The sequence below is a fragment of the Arachis hypogaea genome, chromosome 3 (genome assembly GCF_003086295.3).
Source record: "Arachis hypogaea cultivar Tifrunner chromosome 3, arahy.Tifrunner.gnm2.J5K5, whole genome shotgun sequence".
NCBI classification, from domain to species: Eukaryota; Viridiplantae; Streptophyta; class Magnoliopsida; order Fabales; family Fabaceae; genus Arachis; species Arachis hypogaea.
Genome location: NC_092038.1, coordinates 38,897,262 through 38,918,152, shown reverse-complemented (window position 1 = coordinate 38,918,152; position 20,891 = coordinate 38,897,262). Strand labels below are relative to the sequence as shown.

General features: G+C 36.0%; 1 protein-coding gene across 1 annotated transcript; it reads right to left on the bottom strand.

Moving 5' to 3' along the window:
- Positions 1 to 13,803: 13,803 nt before the first annotated feature.
- On the bottom strand, positions 13,804 to 18,894 carry LOC112790326 (nucleotide-sugar uncharacterized transporter 1). The gene is made up of 7 exons (XM_025832660.3): positions 18,509 to 18,894; positions 17,298 to 17,449; positions 16,966 to 17,174; positions 16,784 to 16,877; positions 16,042 to 16,208; positions 15,755 to 15,925; positions 13,804 to 14,399 (listed from the first exon to the last, which is right to left on the bottom strand). The coding sequence occupies exons 1-7, from the start codon at positions 18,579 to 18,581 to the stop codon at positions 14,126 to 14,128; spliced, it is 1,140 nt and encodes a 379-aa protein (XP_025688445.1). The 5' UTR covers positions 18,582 to 18,894; the 3' UTR covers positions 13,804 to 14,125.
- Positions 18,895 to 20,891: the final 1,997 nt, after the last annotated feature.

Here is a 20,891-nt window from a genome sequence, read left to right as displayed (position 1 = left end):
TGCTAACTATCTTCACTCCAAAAAAGATGATTTAATTAACAAAATGCTTTACCATAATTATGCTCTGATTACGTTAATTATAGTGTATTATGATAAATCAGCGTTTTGTTAATTTAAATCAGTGTATTATGGTAAGTTAGTATTTTGTTCACTAAATTACCTTTTTTGAAAGAAGAATGCTAGAGGACTAGCAGAATTTCTTATTTTTTTTAGGATGAACTACCAAAAATAAACTCATAATTTTATCGCTGATGAAAATGCACCAAAATTTTTCTATTGACGAATATTTTCAAATAATTTAAAAACGTGTCAAATTTTTAATATTAAATATGTATTTCTCAAAAAATAATTTAGAAATTGAATTTTGATGCGATTTATTACAAGTATGATTAGAAAAATGAGATATTATTATTCTTAAAATTTAGTAATTTTTTTGTTAAGTATATATATATTTTTGTGATTTTTTAAAAATATTATTGGTTGTTGACAAAAATTACAAAAAAAAATATATACTTAGTGAAAAATAACTAAATTTTGAGGATAAAAATATTTCATTTTTCTAATCATACTTGCAAAAAATCGCATCAAAATTTAATCTCTAAATCATTTTTTGATAATACATTTCTAATATTGGATATTTTTATCGTGTTTTTAAATTATTTCAGGACATTTTTGTCGATAACAAAATTTGAGTACATTTTTATCAGCGACAAAATTATTTGGGTGCATTTTTTGGTGGTTTACTCATTTTTTACTAGTAATGTTTAAAATTGTAGGTTAAAGTTAAAAGTATGTTTCTGAAGTTATTAGACTAAAAGAATTAGGCTAATAACTAAAAATGTTAGTAAAAAATAATAAATTTTATTGGTGTTGGTTATCTAAACTTTTTCTTTTACATATAATACCGTAATTTTCTAGACAATAATTCTTAGTCTAAAGAATTTAAATTTTCTAAATTTTAAATTTTTATTTAAGAGGATAAAATATAATGTCTCACTCTTAAATAGTTTTTTTTCATATTTTTTTATCTTATTTATAAAATAAATAATAAAAAATCATATTTTATTTTTTAAAATAAAAATTTAAAATTAAAAGAATCCAAATTCTAACCTAAAATAGACGTGGCATATTTGAATAAGATGAAATCCATCCAAAGTCCAAACTAACTATGCTGTGTAACAAATAATGGGTTTTAGCTGCGTATTTCATATTTTGAATACGTAATCTAATCTTATTGATTAGTCATAGATTCAAATCTAGTCTTATTGTTTACTTTATGGGCAATGCTACTGTGTCAAAGAAGGAATCTTTCAACAGGTAAAGAAATGCGCTGGCGATTATAGTTAGTGGACGTGTGTTGGTGTTGGCACTACACGCGTTGATCGAATATAACGCTTTGTAGTGGTTGCAGACAGTGCTCCACCTAATAATGTTTAATGGTGAATTTTAGCCTACGCCCATTCGAAAGGGGCTTGTGGGATGCTTCATACGGACACAATCTGACGTCGGTATACTGGTGTATCATGGAATTGCCTTAGAGTCATAAAAGTTTTACATTTTCAAAAAGAAAATTTATGGCATTTTGAAAAGTGACATAAACTGTAATAAATTATTGGGCTTATCCTTCAAAAATTGCGATCCAAAATGTAAAACTGAGGTGAATTTAAATGTTCACTATTTAAAAGAGTCCAATTCGTAATTAACAAAAGCGTTTGTTAAACCCCTTTTCATTGTCGACCAAAACCCATGATAGAGGAAAAATTGGTGAAAATTTAAAACAAAAAAAGATTAAGGGTTTGTAAGATAATAGTCCGTTAGATGGAAAAATAATACTTTCCCTCCTTTTTCTGACAGAAACTTTTTTTTTTCTTTTCTCTTCCCCTTCAATAATAGGTATTTGTAGTGCGATTTAAATTAATTTTGAATCAAAACTCTTATGGTGTGATTTAGATTGGATGAATGTTTTCAAACAATCAGAATCCATCCGATCTAATTTCAAGTGATTTGAATTGGATTGGATTTACAGTTTTATAAATTAAAAAATTAATTATATCTAACAAGTTTTAACATTAAATTTAGATAACTAACAATAGCATAACAAGTCTCAATAATATTTTAAAAAACTAACAGTAACATAACAATAGAAATAAAATTATAGGTTAGTTAAAATAAATAAATAAATCTCATTTTAAACATTAATATTAAATAATAATACATGAATAATATAAAAATATATAACAAAATTGAACATATTATAAGTAAAATTGTAAATATAATAATAAAATAATAATATTATAGCACATTATACTGTTTGGATTGAATTAGATTGATTTTAAAAAGTACATCCGAAATCCGATCCGATACAATTCGAGGTGTTACTTGTTCGAGTTCCTTGTGAGGAGGTTGGGGGTGGTACCTGCAAGAGACTCCGATATTTAAGTTAGCAAGGGCTTTAGGCAGGTTTTTAGTAGATAGAACATGAATTATATATGGAAGTTCTAGTATATTTATAGTAGAGCTGCTAACCACCTTTGTTAGAGTAGTTCTATCTTTCTGATAGATAACTATTCCTTTTATTTTGGAAGTTTGTTAAGATATCCCTTCTAGACGTAGCACAGAAACATTCGGAGGCAGTTACTCGTTTAGATCAAGTAGAGCTAGACCTCTTTGTTGATGTCCGACCTCCTTGAGAGGTCGGGCTTACCGTGAAAGGCCTACACCATTAATGGGCCTTTTTGTCTTATTTGGCCTAGTTTTTATTTATTGGGTCAGGGTATGAACAATGCCCCTACTTGAGTCCAGATCCTTTTATGGGTCGAGGTCAAGCATTTCGCGGCTTCTGTTGTGGACGTCGAGTTCTAGCACTTCGGTTTACCCGATGGGTTTAAAATTTTGAACATTGATGGTGTTTTAATGATGGGCGAACGTTGTGCGGCAATTGTTCCTTGGAATCCACGCACGTTTAAAGAGGAGTAAAGGGGCCATTTTTGGTTTGCTGTCTCTTATAAGGGGACTTTTCGGCTCTCCTTCTCCTTTTTGTTGTTTCTGAAAAGATTGTTTTACTTTCTTTTTCACAAAAGAACTCCTCTGTGTTACTTCAAGATTTCTCTATCTTGATCTTTAAAGATTTTTTTTACTTTCGATGGCGTGGAGGGGATCGTTCGTATTTTGCTATTGTTAGACATGCTCTCCCCCTTTTTTCACGATCTTCTTCAACGTTGGTTTTCATTTTCTCTTTCCTTCAAACTCTCCTTTCTGATTGTCTGAGACTTGCTTTTTATTGAGTTTGCTTTTACTGTCCTTGCACTTTCCTTTGAAAAAATCTGTTTTGATTTCCTTACGAGTTTGATGTGGAGCGTTTTGGGAAGTAAAAAACGTTTGTCACCAAAAGATTTTTTGAAAGACTCTCTTCTTTCTTGAAAGAATCTTCATTTTTATTTTTGTGTATTACCGTAGCTATTACCTTTTGTGTTTATGCACTGTACTGCCCCTAATGGTGCTGTTTTGATATGACGATGTTGTATAAGAAAGGCTCTATTTGGTTGTGCTGTAGGGATATTTTTGAAAATACTAGCTTTCTTTTTTATTTTGATGTTTTGCTCAACTTATATTGGACGAGTTCTGACTTCTTTTAGTAACGGTATGCTTTACTTTTCCGTTTGTAGGTATAGCATTTATGTCACTCCATGTTATCTTGAATATGTCGACTAAGGTCCCTCCTGCTCTGCGGGTTTAGGTAGATAGTAATGCTCTTAGTTGTGTCCCCGTGACCGATAAAGAGCATTGTGATGAGTTCCATAGGCACTATATAGTATATGTGAAAATATGGAGGATGAGCTATGTTTTAGAACCGTCTGACCTAGAGAGAGTGTGTTTTTCCTCTTTAGAGGAATTTGAACAACCTTTCTTTTATGCCTATGATTGTTTCTTCACTAGGCTAGGTGTCTGACTTCCATTTACAAGCTTTGAGATGGAGGTGTTGCGGTTTTCTAACCTTGCCCCTTCTTAGTTACACTCGAACTCTTGGGCTTTTATGAAAATGTATCAGCTCTTGTGTCGAGAATTGGATGTCTGACCTACTTTAAACGTCTTCTTCTATCTCTTTGTTGCAATAAAACCCTATAGTTCTACAAAGAAGTTGGGATGGATATCCTTCCGAGCTGTACAAGGTCGGAAGGTTTTTTTATCTTTGATAATTCTTTTCATGATTTCAAAAATCACTTTTTTAAGGTTCGGGGTGCTGAGGGTGTCCTTTCTTTTTGCCTAAGAACCAAGAACCTCCTTTTTCCCTATATTGGCAAGATACCCTTATAATCGTTAGGTGTGATTTAGCCGAGTTAGACGACCTAGAGAGGGGTGTTGTAAATTTTTCGTTGGGTACATGGGGCCAAGCTCCCAATTTGGATACAAAAAGATATTTGGGAGATTCCAGCCTTCTGAAGTCCAATCTCAGTAGTTCTCTCTTCCTTTACTTGTTGAATTCTATTATTTGTAAGTGTTGTTTCTGAGTGCGTTTGTTTTGTTTTGCAGAAAGTATGGCTCCGAAATTAGCTATGAAATTTGTTGAACACCAAGAAGATAGTCGTTGCTAGAATCTCTTGTAGCAAAAAGAGGTTGGGGCCAAATCTTCTGTCCAATCTTTCCCTAGAAAGTCGGGATCCGGTCCGTCTGAGCATAATGACGTCATTCCTAGTCCCCTCTCCAGGCTTATCCTTTCTAAGCCTTCCCCTCTGTCTCCTTCTTCCACCTAACCTTTCTTCAAGAAACAGAAGGTGGAAGACGACTAGAGCATTTACTCAAAGAGCTTCGATACCCTGGCTTGAGGGGAGAAGAATGTCCTCCCTTACCACCACCTAAGCATAGATGATGTGGCTTTTCAAAACCACCTCCAACACTTGGCACGTGGTGGGCTACGTACAGTTGGAGTGTGTACTACTCTAGCCAGGGAGTTGAGGAACTCTTCCATTCAAGCGACGACCAGTGCTTTGGTGTTGGCCCGTGCTGATGTGGAAAGACTGAATATGCTAAAGAAGGACTTGCAGTGGGAGTGAAAGGCCTTGAGGTCCGACATTGAGAGAGCTCAAGAAAGAGCGAGCAAGTTGGAGGCCGCTATCGCTCTGACTGAGGAGAAGGTGAAGAAGTTCTAAGAGAGATATATTCATGTATTTGGGGAGAGATTGGCACTGGAGGAGGAGTTGGGAAAAATCAAAGTGTAGCTTGCTGAGTCTCAGGCTAAGGTTTTGGCTTCCGACTTTGACCTTTCCCTCTTTAGCGTGGACAACATAGTAGTAGATGGCAAGATAGTTTCGGCACCTGAGGACGATGATGAGGAGGAGCCTCCAGTGGATCCAAAGACCTCGGGGCCTCAGGTCGGGCAGACTTCCACCTCGAGAGCCAAACCTGAAGCTACTACTGTGGAGACCTCTCCCACGGCCTCTGTTGTCGTGTTGGCCGAGCCAGTCTCTCTGCTTTGTGCTTTTCCTGGAAAAGATGATGTCACTGGTAAGGACCTCACTCTTCTTTAGGCCTTTTATATTTTGTTTCATACAATTGGTATGGCCCGACTTGTGGGTCTTATGACTTTCTTGTAATAGCTCGTAGTTTTTGAGAAATTTACTTTTTATTTAGTTGTTTTTCACAACTTTTTGTGAAGTGATATTCAAAACTCTTTACTTTATATTGCAAGGTGCTTTTACGTCCTTTTGGAACGAAGTCGTGTTTTTGTAGAAGGGTTCTGTTTTCTTTTGACCTTTTGAGTCTTTAGCCAATTTTGTGGTTTTCTTAGTTTCCTTACATAGATCCAACTTCGAGTAGTTATACTTTGTTAAGTTACTTTTACAACTTGTTTTTTATCCGTCCTTCTTGAGGTTGCTTTGTACGAGTTGTTTGCATAACTTTCTACATTAACTTGTACCTCGTCACTTCATCTTGTCGACCACTTTAGGTTGGGCAATGATTTTGCGGTTTGCCGAGCTTAAATTAATGCTTTTAAGATAGGAAATTTTTTTAAAGAAATGGTTTAGGAATCTTTATTGATATTTCAGAAATTCCTTTACAAAGCATACTAGGAATTTGGTTATCTCTAGCCCTCGTATTGGTGCTTCGTTAAAAAACCCTTAAAAATCAGGAAAAAGAGTGCACCCATTAAACGAGGTTGACTACATAACTGTAGTATTTCTTTAGATTACAAGCGTGCCAGGACCTCGGCAGCTCCCGTCCTTGGAGGTCGGACACCTTATAGTAACCTTTGCCTAAGACCTATACTATCTTGTAAGGTCCTTTCCAATTTGCAGCCATCTTTCCTTCTCCCGACTTTTGTACTCCGATTTCATTCCAGATCAAGATGAGGTAGTTGGTAGTGAAGTTCCTCTTGATTACCTTCTGGTTGTATCTTAGAGCCATCCTTTGTTTCAGAGCTTCCTCCCTAATCTGAGCTCTTTCTCGGACTTCAAAGAAGAAGTCGAGCTCTTCCTTTTATGCCTGGGTGTTAACTCTTTCATTATAAAATATGACTCTAGGTCTTCATCTATTTCTATGGGGATCATTGCTTCCATTTATTAAGCAAGGCGGAAGGGTGATTCTCCTGTTGTGGAATGGGAAGTGGTCTGATATGCCCATAAGACTTGAGGACGCTCGTCCGCCCAAGCTCCTTTTGCATCTTGCAATTGGCGCTTTAACCTGGCCAATATGACTTTGTTGGCTGCTTCAGCCTATCCATTGGCCTAGAGGTGCTCCACGGATGTGAACTGGTGTTTTATTTTTAGGTCGGCCACTAAGTTCCTAATGATTGAATCCGTGAACCGAGTCCCATTGTCCGTGGTGATGGAGTGGGGAACTCCAAACCTTGTGACAATGTTCCTATACAGAAATTTTCGACTTCTTTGAGCAGTAATAGTTGCTAAGGGCTTTGTCTCAATCTATTTAGTGAAATAGTCAATCCCTACTATGAGGTATTTGACTTGGTCTGGTACTTTTGGAAAGGGTCTGAGTAGGTCGAGGCCCCATTTCGCGAATGGCCACGGTGAGGTAACACTGATGAGCTCTTCAGGAGGGGCCACTTGGAAGTTAGCATGTTTTAGGCAAGGCGGGCATGCCTTAAGAAACTCGGATGCCTCCTTCTATAAGGTCGGCCAGAAAAAGCCAGTTCATATCACCTTTTTTGCTAGTGACCAAGCTCCCAAATGATTTTCACATATGCCACTATGTACGTCCTCCAAGACTTCACTTGTGTTAGAGGTTGGGACACATTTTAAGAGGGGTGTTGAAATTCTTCTTTTGTATAAAATATTATGGACTAATGTATAATTTTGTGCCTCCTTTACGAGCTTTCTAGCTTCCTTTTCGTCCTTGGGAAGTACATCGAATTTGAGGTAGTTGATTATGGGAGTCATCCACCTTAGATGTTGATTGGATATGGTCAGTACTTCCTCTTCCTTTGATATGGATGGTGATTGCAGAGTCTCTTAAATAAAACCTCTATTGTTGCCCCCTGAGTTGGTGCTGGCTAATTTTTTGAGGGCATCAGCTTGGGCATTGGATTCCCGAGCTATATGTCGGACCTCACTTTTTGAAAAGTGTGTCAGTTGTTCTCGGGTCTCATCCAACTATTTCTTCATAGTGGGGTCTTTAGCTTGATAGGTACCATTAATTTGCGAAGTTATTACTTGCAAATCACTGAACACCACCACTTTTTCCGCCTCCACTTCTTTAGCCAACTTCAAGCCAGCAAGTAAGGTCTCATACTCTGCTTGATTGTTAGAAACATGGAACTCGAACCTTAAAGATAGCTCTATCCAAGTTTTCTGGTCACTTTCTAGTATAACATCAGCTCTACTTCCAGCCTTATCTGATGATCCTTCTACATATAAACTCCATATAACTGGGTTTCCTAGGCTTTTGGCGTATTCGGTAATAAAGTCAGCAAGGTACTGAGACTTAATGGTTGTCCAAGCTTCGTACTTTAAGTCGAACTCGGACAAATCTATCGCCCATTGTAGCATCCAATCTGTCAAGTCTATCTTTTGTAGGATGTGTTTCATTGGTTGATTAGTGCGGACTTTAATCGTATGAGCCTGGAAGTAAGGCTAGAGCCTTCGAGATGTGAGGATAAGGGCATAAGCAAACTTCTCTATCTTTTGATAGTTCAACTCTGCTCCTCGTAGGGCTTTACTGATGAAATAGATAGGTTGCTATCTATTTTCGTCTTCTCAGACCAAGGCTGAAGCTATAGCCCAGCTTCTAACTAACAGATATAGCACGAGCTCTTCCCCTTTATTAGCTCGGGTAAGTATGGGTGGTTGTCCCAAGAATGCTTTAAAGTCTTGACAGGCTTGTTCGCATTCTGGGGTCCATTCAAATTGCTTCCCTTTCCTTAGGATTGAGTAAAGGGGATGTAATTTTTAGAGCTGACCTGGCTAAAAATCTGGATAGAGCGGCCAACCTTCTGTTTAGTTGTTGGACCTCTTTGACACAAGTCGGGCTCTTCATGTTAAGTATAGCCTGCCATTTTTCTGGATTTGCTTCTATTCCTCTTTGGGTTAACATGAATCCTATGAACTTCCCAGCTTCTACTACAAAGGTGCATTTTGAGGGATTTAACCTTATTTCATGCTTCCTTATAGTGAAAAATACCTCAGAGAGGTCGGACAATAGTGTCGCGTCCTCTTAGGTCTTGACGAGCATGTCGTCCACATATACCTCCATGAGTTTTCCTATGTGAGCGGGAAATACCTTATTCATCAATCGCTGGTACGTAGCACCGCGTTCTTTAATCTAAAAGTCATTACTACATAGCAATAGTTAGCCTTTGGAGTTATAAATGAGGTATTCTCTTGATCTGACTTATACATCGGAATTTGATTATACCTCGAGTAGGCATCCATAAAGGACAAGTATCTGTAGCCTGATGTTGAGTCGACCAGAGCATCAATACTGGGGAGTGGATAAGGGTCTTTAGGGCAGGCTTTATTAAGGTTGGTATAATCAACACACATTCTCCACTTTCCGTTTTATTTTTTCACTAACTCTACGTTAGCTAACCATAATGGATATTTTACCTCCCTTATAAACCTTGCCTCCAGCAAGGCTTGTACTTGTTCTTCTACGACCTGTGTCCGTTCTGGTTCGAGCTTCATGGGTTTCTGTTGAACAGGTCGGGAGCCCGGATATACTGCAAGCTTATGGGACATCAGGTCGGGATTTATGCTAGGCATGTCAGAAGCTTTCCAAGTGAAGAGATTGGAATTTTAGCTTAACAGTTGAATGAGTTGTTTCTTTAGGCTTCCTTCTAGGTTTGCCTCTATGTTCGTTGTCTTGTCAGGATGGTTCTCGATTCTCACTTCTTCTATTTTACCCTCAGGTTGAAGGCGCAATTCTTCACGACTTCGAACCCCTCCTAACTCAATGGTATTGACCTCTTTTTCCGTTGGATTGCCTTTCAAATTGAGGCTCTCATTGTAACATTTTCATGCCAATTTTTGGTCCCCTTTACAATAGCAATCCCTTCTGCAATTGGGAATTTCATACAGAGGTGAGGAGTAGAGACGACAGCTACAAGTCAGTTTAAGGTAATCTGACCTATTAGGGCATTATAGGTCGAGGTTACATCTACTACTATGTAGTCGATGCTTAGTGCCTTTGATCGTATACCTTTTCCAAAAGTGGTGTACAATGAGATATAACCAAGGGGTCAGATTGGGGTATCTCCCAGTCCGAAGAGGCTGTCGGGGTATGCCTTTATATCCTTTTCTTCTAACCAGAGCTTGTCAAAAGCGGGTTTAAACAGAATATCAGCCGAGTTACCTTGGTCTATCAGAGTTATGTGGATTTTAGCATTTTTCAGGATCATAGTTATTACCATTGGGTCGTCATGTCCTAGTAATATCCCTTGAGCATCCTCTTTAGTGAATGAGATGGTGGGTAGATGGGTTAATTGACTGCCTTCCTCGACTTGATATTCCTCCTTGAGGTGTTTTTTCCGTGAGGATTTTGATATTCTTCCTCCTGCAAATCCACCATTGATCATGTGTATGTGTCGCTCTGGGGGTGAGGAGAGTGTTCTGGACATCCTCCTTCTTTGTCTCGTCTTCTTTTTCTCGGTCGTCCGACCTGTCGACTAGGTATCTGTCAAGTCAACATTCTTTGACCAACTTTTCTATGACATTCTTTAAGTCGTAACAATCATTAGTGGAATATCCATACAGCTTATGATACTCGCAACACTCAGGCCGAATTCCATATTTTTTGTGCTTAATCGGACGAGGAGGTGGAAGTTTCTCCGTGTGGCATATTTCGCGGTAAACATCCACCAGGAAAACCCTTAGAGGAGTAAAGCTGTGGTATTTTTGGGGTTTTTCTATACTATGTTCTTCCTTCTTCTTAGGATCCCTTTCTTTTTCTCGAGGATGATAGGGCAGGTTTCTTTCATGGGAAAGGTTCCCTAAGTCAAAAATTTTCCTCCATGTTGATGTATTTCTCTGCCCTTTCTTGAACTTCGTTTAGAGAAGTCGGGTGTCGTTTGGATATCGACTGAGAGAACGGTCCCTCTTTGAGACCATTAACTAAGCCCTTAATCACGGCTTCAGTGGGCAGATTTTGAATTTCTAAGCAGGCCTTGTTAAACCTTTCCATAAAGTCGCGAAGAGTCTCACCGGCTTCTTGCTTAACTCCCAACAAACTCGAGGCATGTTTGGTTTTATCCTTTTGGATGGAAAATCTAGTTAAAAACTTTCTAGCAAGGTCGTTGAAGCTGGTAATTGACCTAGATGGCAAGTTATCAAATCACTTCATGGCCGCTTTTGTTAAAGTAGTTGGGAAGGCTTTGCATCGGGTGACGCCAGAGGCGTTGACCAGGTACATTCTGCTTCTAAAGTTACTGAGGTGTTGACTCAGGTCAGACGTTCTGTCAAAGAGATCCATGTCGGGTGATTTGAAATTCCTAAGAACTTTAGCCTTCATGATCTCTTCCGTGAAGGATCTTCTCCTCCTAGGGGACTCTCATCACGCTCCACCCAATTATTCCTCCTTTGTAAGTCAGCTTCCAGCTTCCGAAGTTTGTCTTCTAGCTCCTTTCGTCAGCTCACCTCTCTTCATAATTCCCGTTCTACTTTCCGTTGTCGTTCAGCCTCGTGTTCGAACTATTGCAGTCGATCCCCCTGGCCATGAACCAGTCCAGGATCTTGGTTGTATGAGGACGGTCCTCATCCTCGGGATGGTTGACCTCGGAATGGATTCTCCTTGTATGTGGATTTCCTGATGTCCCTTCCCCGTGAGGGCCTTGGTGTGGTGGTGGAGGAGGAAGCACAAGGGCCCGGCCTTCTGGCTGAGCTTCTTGTTCAGATTCAGATACCGTGTGGTTGTCTTTAAGCTCGTAGTCCCCCATTTGTCAAAGAGGGAATTTCACGTCCCCGACAACGGCACCAATGTTCCGGGAGTTACCTGAAAAGTGATTTGGGCCTGAACGTTAGGTCCAGATCCCTTAATGTGGTAGCGTCCTGCCTCTTCTGTGCAGAGGTGCCGCTTGTCCAAGTTCCTCGTGAGGAGGTTGGGGGTGGTACCTACAAGAGACTCCGATACTTAAGTTAGCAAGGGTTTTAAGCAGGTTTTTAGTAGATAGAACGTGAATTATACTTGGGAGTTCCAGTGTGTTTATAGTAGAGCTACTAACAACATTTTTTAGAGTAGTTCTATCTTTTCTGATAGATAACTATTCCTTTTATCTTGGGAGTCTGTTAAGATCTCCTTTTTAGATGTAGGGGAGAAATATCCGAAGGCAGTTACTCATTTAGATCAAGTAGAGCTGTATCTCTTTGTTGATGTCCGACTTCCTTGAGAGGTCAGGCTTATCGTGAAAGGCCTACACCATTAATGGGCCTTTTTGTCTTATTGGGCTTGGCTTTTATTTATTGGGTCAGGGTATGAACAGTTATATATCCAAATTTTTTTGTTATTCAAATCCAATCAAATTCGTGTAACTTAACAAAAATTAATTATGACTAACATTATTCCAAATCTTATTATTTAACTTGATTGGACTTGGTTCATAAAAAGACTTAAGGCCCAGTTTGGATAAACAGCTTAATTAATCTCGTTTTGACAAAATAGCTTAAATAATAAATGGCTATATTAAAAGTAGCTTATAAATAAGTTATTTTATGTTTGGATTTTTAGCTCTAAAAGTGTTTATTTTATAAAAATGTGATAAAAATAGTAGTATTATGAGAGAAGTCATTTTTTTTAATTTCTCTATAAGCTCCTAAATAGCTTCTTAGAAAGGTGCAATTTGATTTTGAAAATTGCACCAGATATTAATAGAACTTTTTCTTTTTTATATTGTATTACTAAGTGTGAAATCCTCCATGATGGACTAAATTATGTGTTAAACATTGCTATGGTTATTTACAAAACATCAATGATGTTTTGTTTTTTTACAACTAAAATAATATTTTTTATCAAATCGTTGATGACGTTTTGTGTTTTAATAATTAAAATAATATTTTTTATTACAAAACGTCAATGACGTTTTGTACTATTATCACAATTGTGTAAAACATTAAAATAATCAAATACTTTTGTATTTCACATTAAAATTAATCATATATAAAAATTTTAGCCACATTAATACTATTACTTTTCATAAGTTAAAAACTCAAAAAAGTTACTTTTTAAGCTTCCCAAACGGACCCTAGTGTTTATTGTTGTAAAAATAACACCTTTAATTTATAAATTTACTATTTGTATAATTATTTTTAAATAAATTTTCAAATCAACAATAATATATGACTTAACATATATAACTAGACATATATTATTAGTTATATATTACATAATAAATAAAAATTAGTTATATATATTTAAAATTTGAAAAATAAATTAAATGACAAAATTAATGGCAAATTTTTAGAAAATCAATTGCAAAATAACAGAAATAAATTCATAGAAAATTTTAAGAAATTAATTGCAAATCAACTATAAAATGATGTTCTCAATGTGAATTAAAAGTATACATATTGGAAGTAATAGATTATTGTAATTTTTTATTTATTGTTCATTTTTTAGTACATTTTTTGCAAAAAAACCAATCTTTAATTTATTTGCCTAACATCAATTCTCTTTTTTTTCATTGCAATATTATATTTCTAGTAATAAAAAACATTTAGCAACTAACTGATAATAAAAATAAAAAATCTTCAAAAACAGGTCCAACAGCCCATTTTAACGGCCCACTTTATAACATACGTGCATTTAAAAATTTATATTTGTTAATATATATCGTTATCAACAGTAGCATGTGTATCATCCATGATGTAATTTTACACAGTAAAATATTTAGTTTTGAGTCTTCATATACCATTTATCAACTGTTTTTTATGTACTATAAATCTTATCAAAACAAGTAAAATTTTATTTCAAAAATTATTATCTACTTAATAATCTTTCATAAATAGACACATCACAATAATTAACAATACATATAAAAATCACTATTAAATTTTACATGATAAATTAATAAAAGAACATATGTTATCATAAAAGACTAAATTAATACTTTTTTTTTTATTCAATCGAAAGATTCAAGAACCTAATTATCATAGAAGACTAAATTAATATTTTTTTTTATTCAGGAACTAATTAGTCCGAAATCGAAAGCTTCAAGAACCTAATTGTCACTTTATTCAAAGAAGAATGTTGCAGGTCACTTTATTCAAAGAAGAATATTGCAACCTGCAAACGTAGGAGAAAGTGGGATAGGTCTTGTTATAAGAGGAAGAGAAATATAACTCAACATAATTATACCGTCCGAACTAGGTGAAAAACCGAGAGGAAGAGATTTTTATATCCCTCCTTCTATGAGTCATGATGAATTGCAGCAATTTTTGTTTGTCAGTTACAAAAAAAAATGCAACTATAGCTCATATTATAACATTAACCGCCTAATAAGTAATAACATTGTTGTTCTAGCTAGGATTACACCAAAACCCTAATATACATATGGTGTTACACTACCTATCTCTCTGATCATATATCATAGTCGACAAAATGGTTAGATCAAAATCAAGGAACAAGAAAGAAAAGAATGACCAGAATGTTTTGGTTAATGTGTATCATATCTTACTTAGGCATCTAGTTAGACGGACTCCGCCCCGTAATGTTCATCGTGAGTGCCGCCATTTTCTTTGCCGAGTTTGGATTTCGGAAAAGTGGAAGCCTGCCAAGGGGTTACCTTGTTTGGTTGTGGTCTCATATTAAGGTAAGTGTAGACAGACATGCCGGCAATAGCTGTGAATGCACCGAAGATGCTGATTGCGCCGGGATTCGATCCAAAAAGATAATAGTTTCCTAGAAGGATTACACATGTCTTGAACTGCCCAAGTACAACATGGGAGATGGCAGATGTAGCACTGAAAAAGACGGTAAAAGAAAACGTATGAAGAAACTAACCCAGGAAGTATAATTGAATCGGAGTGTTCAACCAAATAAGAATGATTTGTGCTCATGTTCTGGATAGAATACAGAAGTACCAAGCAAAATATGAGTAAGTTTGCCACCAAATTCACCAGGCAACAAATAGAATATTGAATGCATGCTAAGGCCTCTTAACTTAAATTTTTCAACATTAAAAATAAGGTATGAATGAAATTAGCGGTGGCAAGCCGGGATGCCCCCCGCCCCGCCGCACCGAAAGCCCACCTTTTGGCGGGCTGGCCAGCCCCGCTCCGCCTAGTTAGGCGGTCTTAAAATCCCACCCCGCCCCGCCTAACTGCGGGCTGGCGGGCTTGGGCTGGCGGGTTAAGCCTGCCAAATCTCCTCTTTTTTTTATTATTAACTATTAAATAATATATATAATTTTACAATCATTTTAATAAATTTATAATTTCTAAAAGCATAAAAAATTATAATTTTTATATTCATAAACATTAAAGTCTTTGTAATTATAAATATCTAATAAACATAATTATAAATATTGTCTATAAAGCAAAATAAACATAATCCAAAACATAATTATAAATATTGTCTCCAAAGCAAAATAAACATAATTCAAAACATTCAATTTTCATTTTCATTCTCTTGTAAGTTAGGTTGGGAGAAGTTGGGTTTTGGCCCAAAAATTGCAAAAATACACCCTTACAAAAAAAATACTAAGTCCGACCGGAAAGTCCGCCCCGCCCCGCCAAAACCCGCGGTTTAAGCGGTGCGGGTTAAGCGTACTTTTACTATTTGGCGGTCCCATCCAGCCTGGCCCGCCTTTTTTCTAATTACTAGATGTTTGTGAAATAATCGTGGGAATTGTATGCTTCTCACCGAACACTAAGGCTGTGTTTAGAAAGAAGATTGAGACTTAGGAGAGAACTAAATTTAGTCTGTATTGTGTTTGGTGTAAAATGTATTATACTGAATTATGTTTAAATATCATGTTTGGTATAAGATAAATATGAAAATTGCAGGGTAGATTTAGAATTTATAAAGTTGAATGAAAGTATTTTTGGAAAGAAATGTTAAGTTTCAGTTTCCAGTCCCAAAAATTTCAATCCCATCTGTCTACACTTTCTAGAGGTACTGAAGCGATAGAAATTTTAGTTCCAGTCACTAACCACCAAACACAATACTAAGTTCCAGTCCCCATTCTCAGTTCTAGTCTCTCGAAACAAACAATACCTAAGTACCATTAAAAGGGAAGCAAAGGTGTATGGAAACAAAAAATTGAAATCCCAATTCTATTTCGAAAAAAAATTTAGTAATTAGAACATTCACTTACCCTAATGCTAAAGCACCAGACCACTGAAGCAAGAATCCAAGAATTGCCGAGCCAAAAATCACGAGTGTGTTTCCGAAGTTCCAATCAAAGGAAAGGACACCAGGAGGGTCTAAGCAAGGCATCATAGCAGCCAGGAAAATCAATGTTATAGGTGTTGTTTTCCACATCAGACTGTTAATGAATGCATAAATTAGACAAAACAAAGAAAGAAATCATTTAATGCAAAGAAATAGATAGGAAGCACAGAGAAATTGGCATTAAAAGTAACAATGATAAAAATTACTCACGACAAAGCTGTCCAGTTCTCTTGTTGCTGCAGCCGAGACCAGAGGATTTTATTTACAGCACTCGGTACAATCCATGCCAATGCCACACATGCACCAAAAAAATGGAACTGCAGATCAGTCACCGTAGCCACAGCAACACCAATAGATACCACCGTTAATGCTATAGCCTGTAAAATGACAAATAATATACTAGGCATTTCAATCTAAAATGAGATAAGCACAGTGACTTGAAAAGTTCAAAGACAATTAGAAAGAACCATAATACTCTTAAAATCTGAATATTTCATTTATTTGATTACTGGTTTCAAAAGAGTTGATTTAGCTTTGGCACATAATTACCTCTGAAAAAAATATTATAAGTGGTAAATCACAAATGCAATTAATTATGGTCCCGATGGATAGTACACTTCTCCAAATACAATTTTAAGCTACATTCCAAGGACCCAGAAGGGCATGTAATTTCATGCCACGCGATCCACTTTATATATATTCAGGCATCTTCAAAAATATAGATGCGCTTCTGCACTATGCATTATAATGAAGGATAGCATCAGCACTTTGATCCATATTGTTTTCAGTTAAAAACTCAGATGCATAGAGGAGTGCACAGTCCAGTTGTTCATAAAATTGCTGTGTTATTGCATTAACTATAAAAGCTTTCATTCCTACAAGAACGAAACATTTCTATTTATTGTTACCGGATACAAATGCACAATCAACAGACCAAAGAGAGAGGGCAGACCTTGGGCAAAGAAACTTTTTTTCTGTACAATACAAATTCTGCCAAAACTATTGACGGTGTCACTGCAATCTTTGCCATCTGATAGAAACCAATGCTGAAGATAAAGAAATTAAATTTGGAGTGTTAAACAAATAATTTAAATTTAAAAGAAAGAGAACAAGAAATTGGGAGTAATTGGTTACCTGTTATACTTCAAGCTGACATTAGCAAAGCCAGTTGAGAGTGACATAACAAATCCAAGAGTAAATAAAGTAGACATCCGAGTTGATTTTGATGAAGGAGATGAAGGAAGGATAGAAAATGCTTTAAGAACAGCCATCAAGAACCAGCTTACTAAATAATGGATTAGTGTAAGAAGTATGGGGAATTTGAATTTAACAGTTTGAAGTACCTGAAACAAAAAGGACATAGAAAAAGAACCAAAGAAAATGAGCAAATAAAAATCATGGTACAACGAAACTTCCAACGTGGAACACAGCTTAAGCAGATCAAAAGAAATGAGGGGTAAACAAACCATTTTGTTCATGAAAATAATACCAACTGCAACCAGAAAGTTGAAGGAAAGTGCACTAATTGGACCACAAATACGTTGCTGCTGACGTTTTGCACCTTCGGAGGAACGAAATTCGTTAAATAGAGAGGCTCTCAATTCTTCCAGAGCTCTTCCTGCAACAACCAGAGAAAGGTAACGGGGTTCATCAATGAGGTTCCATTCATCACTTGGACATTTTTGTTTCGTACAAGCAATAACATGATAGAAGTATAAAACACATCCACTGGCCAGTACAGGCTTCAAATTCTATCTTGGGATGTGAAAACTTCTATAGAAGCATTTTTGTGACTTTTAACCAATGAAGTTCTATAGGCATTGCTTTGAGACTAAGTCCCTACGAATTGAAATGCCACAATCCCCACTGGTAATCCTTGCTGTGATATTAGAATAAAACGACACATAAAGACTAAGGATATGTTTGGTTGGAGGATAAAACTGTAAAATTAGGTGGAAATTTTTTCTTGGATCAGCTCTATGTACAATTTTACTCATCAAACTCATCCAACAAAATTCTATCACATTGTAACCTCTCGACCAAACATATACTAGATCTTTAAAAAAGTATATGCACAAAGAGAGAGAATTTGAAAATATGTCTTTGGAACTTTGGATTAATTGAAAACAGACTCTAAGCAAAATTTGACTAAGAGCTTTTCACAGAGCAAGAACACTAGGGTCGAATTGGTTTAAGAAAACCTTTTCTTATTTTTCTTTCACATTTTCATAAAATCATAAGGAAATAAACATTGAAAAAAGAGATTACAAACTAATCGGGTTCCTAATTTCTCTTCCAGAATTAATTAAAACAAAAGCATGCATTAAGTCTCAAAAACCAAAGCATGCATTAAATCTCAAACTATCTGCACAGAAAAAAAAAATTGCAACCCACCAAATCAATTATTTGAAAACAAAACCGGCACAGAAGTACAATGACATGCCTAAACAACCAAGAATCAATGAGCAGGAACAACCAGAAGCTCTGTTGTGTAATGCAACCTTCATCAATCACTAATCAAAGACCACAAGACACCATTTAACCCCAAATGACAAAATGATTCAAATTGCATGCAAGAAAATAAAAACAACTTGAAAAGCAATCCCAGCTGAAAAAGAGAACAAACGTGAACCACTTGAAACTCAACTCCCAAATTTCTTAAGGAGGGAAGGAGTACCTTTTTCACCAGCATCACTGTCTTTACGCTTGAGAATCTTTCTCACATCTTTCCTTGTTAAAAAGTTAAACATTGTCCTTTAGCAGAGAGGGAAGCTGAGTGCGGTACTTGAAAGTTGCAAGCAAACCCTAGAGAGAGAAAGAGAGAGAATTTGAAGGTAGAATGAGAGAAGAAAACAGGTTCCTTGGAGTGAGTGAGTGAGTGAGTGAGTGAGGGGTGTGGTGTGTTTCAAGCAAAGCAAGTACTGGTAAAGTAAAACTGTTATTGAAAAGACAAAAACAGAACCACTTGCTCTTCTGTCACTTCTTTGCTTCAGTTCAAAAATTGCAGTGTCACTCACACAAAAACAAAACAAGTGATGAGAAACACAGAGGAAATGAGAACAAAAATGTTACAGAATTAGTCTTTATATATATAATTTAATTTATTTTTATATTTTAATATATATTTTATATTAATAATTAATTTTAATATATACTTAACATGAATTAATAAATAATATTAAGGTAATAATAAAAATTTTATTAATACATGTTTTATGTGAATATATTTAAATTAGTACTAGTAAAAATTTTAAATATTTTATTTTAATAAATATACTAAACATTTAAATTTTATAATTTTTTAAATAAATCTTAATAATAAAAATAAGAACAAAAATAGAAAGAGAAAAAGAAATGAACACGTGGCATTTAGACACCGATGATAGCGGAAAATGGCAGCTGGCGAGAACACAGACAAAAAACATTGATCACCAAAATGCAGATTCAGTAGTTTATTGAAGAAAAAATATACTATATATAAATATAAACTAACATTAATATCTATAATAAAATCAATTTAAATTCATCCAATAGTTAGTTTATTAATATATTTAAATAAATATTTAAATCTTATTTTGTGGATATAATAGTTTATTAATTAATAATAAATTTTTAAATAAAACCTTAGTCACCGATGTATTAATCTTTGATTTACCTAACTGGAATACGCTATGAGAATCTAAACAAAAAAGAAAATTAATATCTATAGAAATAATGAATTAATGATTAATCAAAATCACGGAAGCTACCCAAAAAAAAAAAAAAAAAAGAAAATCAAAGTCACGGTGTCACCGACAGATACTGTTGGATTAATTGAATGGAGCCAAACAAATTTAGGGCCGGTACGTTATTTATTTTTAACTAAAGTGAAACCTGCATGTTTCGCGAAAGGTAAATTAATAAGAGGTTAATTATTTTATGTTTTATAATTTTATGAAATTTTTAATTAAATTATTATATTTATTTTTTAATTTAATTCTTATTAATATTATATATCTAAAAAATATTAGTACATTACAAATTTACTTATATATTCATATTTTTATTTTTAAAAATTCTTAAATTCATGAGTGGCTTTCTCATTTTTCTTTTTTCCAATTTTCAGTCTTTTCATCTTCTCTCCCTCCACCATCTTTTTAAATGAAGCTATCTCTGACGTTGCCAACATTTTCGCCAGTTCAAACTTCATCTCCATGACTCTTATGGCAACGAAATCCCTCTTAGTTTTTTATCATTAAAGAAATTACTTTGATTGATTAGGTATTACACAGGGATTCAAAAATCTTTCCAACAAAACTGTCTAAGAATCTTGGAATGAGAGAAATTATGGTCACCACGCATAGCATTCTGCCGCCATATCTTAGGGGTCATCCTCAGAGATTTCTTCGCCATGTCCAACTGCTCCGGCAGCCACCCTATTACACTACCACTCCCCACTTCCCTTCTTGAATCCGCTATCCTATCCGATGCACGACTCACAAGGTTCCTCGTGTCCGGGATCTCTAACTCCAACAAGGGCGACGCCTTGTGGTCTTTGAAGTAACATTTGTCATCATCGCCGACTCAAACTTCGTCTCCATGGCTTTTACCCTTCAAGTTGTGGCATAATCCCTTTTGGAACAGTCCTCTTCTGTCACCATCCTCGCCCCCACCGATTCTATCTTTAAGAAGTCCGGTTAGCCCTCTCTCGACCTCCTCTGCTTCCACCTTGCTCCTTTTCCCTTATTATCGCAGAGCCTCCGCCTCCCCCTAGCCAGCACCAGGATCCCTACCATGCTCCCCAGCCAGTCCCTCGTCATCACCACCTTTCCCTCCGACCGCATTACCTCCTTCAACATCTCTTGAGCCACCTCATTCGTAGCTGAAAATTTTGAAATTAGCCACAACACATGAAGGACTCGATAATCAGTTGCAGTCGATACCCTCAGAATCCTCTTTGAAAAAATTGTGATTCCGGTCGGGTGGTTCACGAACTGTTCTCTCCCTTCTGCACATGAACACAGTTGAGCCAAGAGCTTGAATATAAGCTCTGTTAGGTTTTTCTCGATTGGTTTATTGAC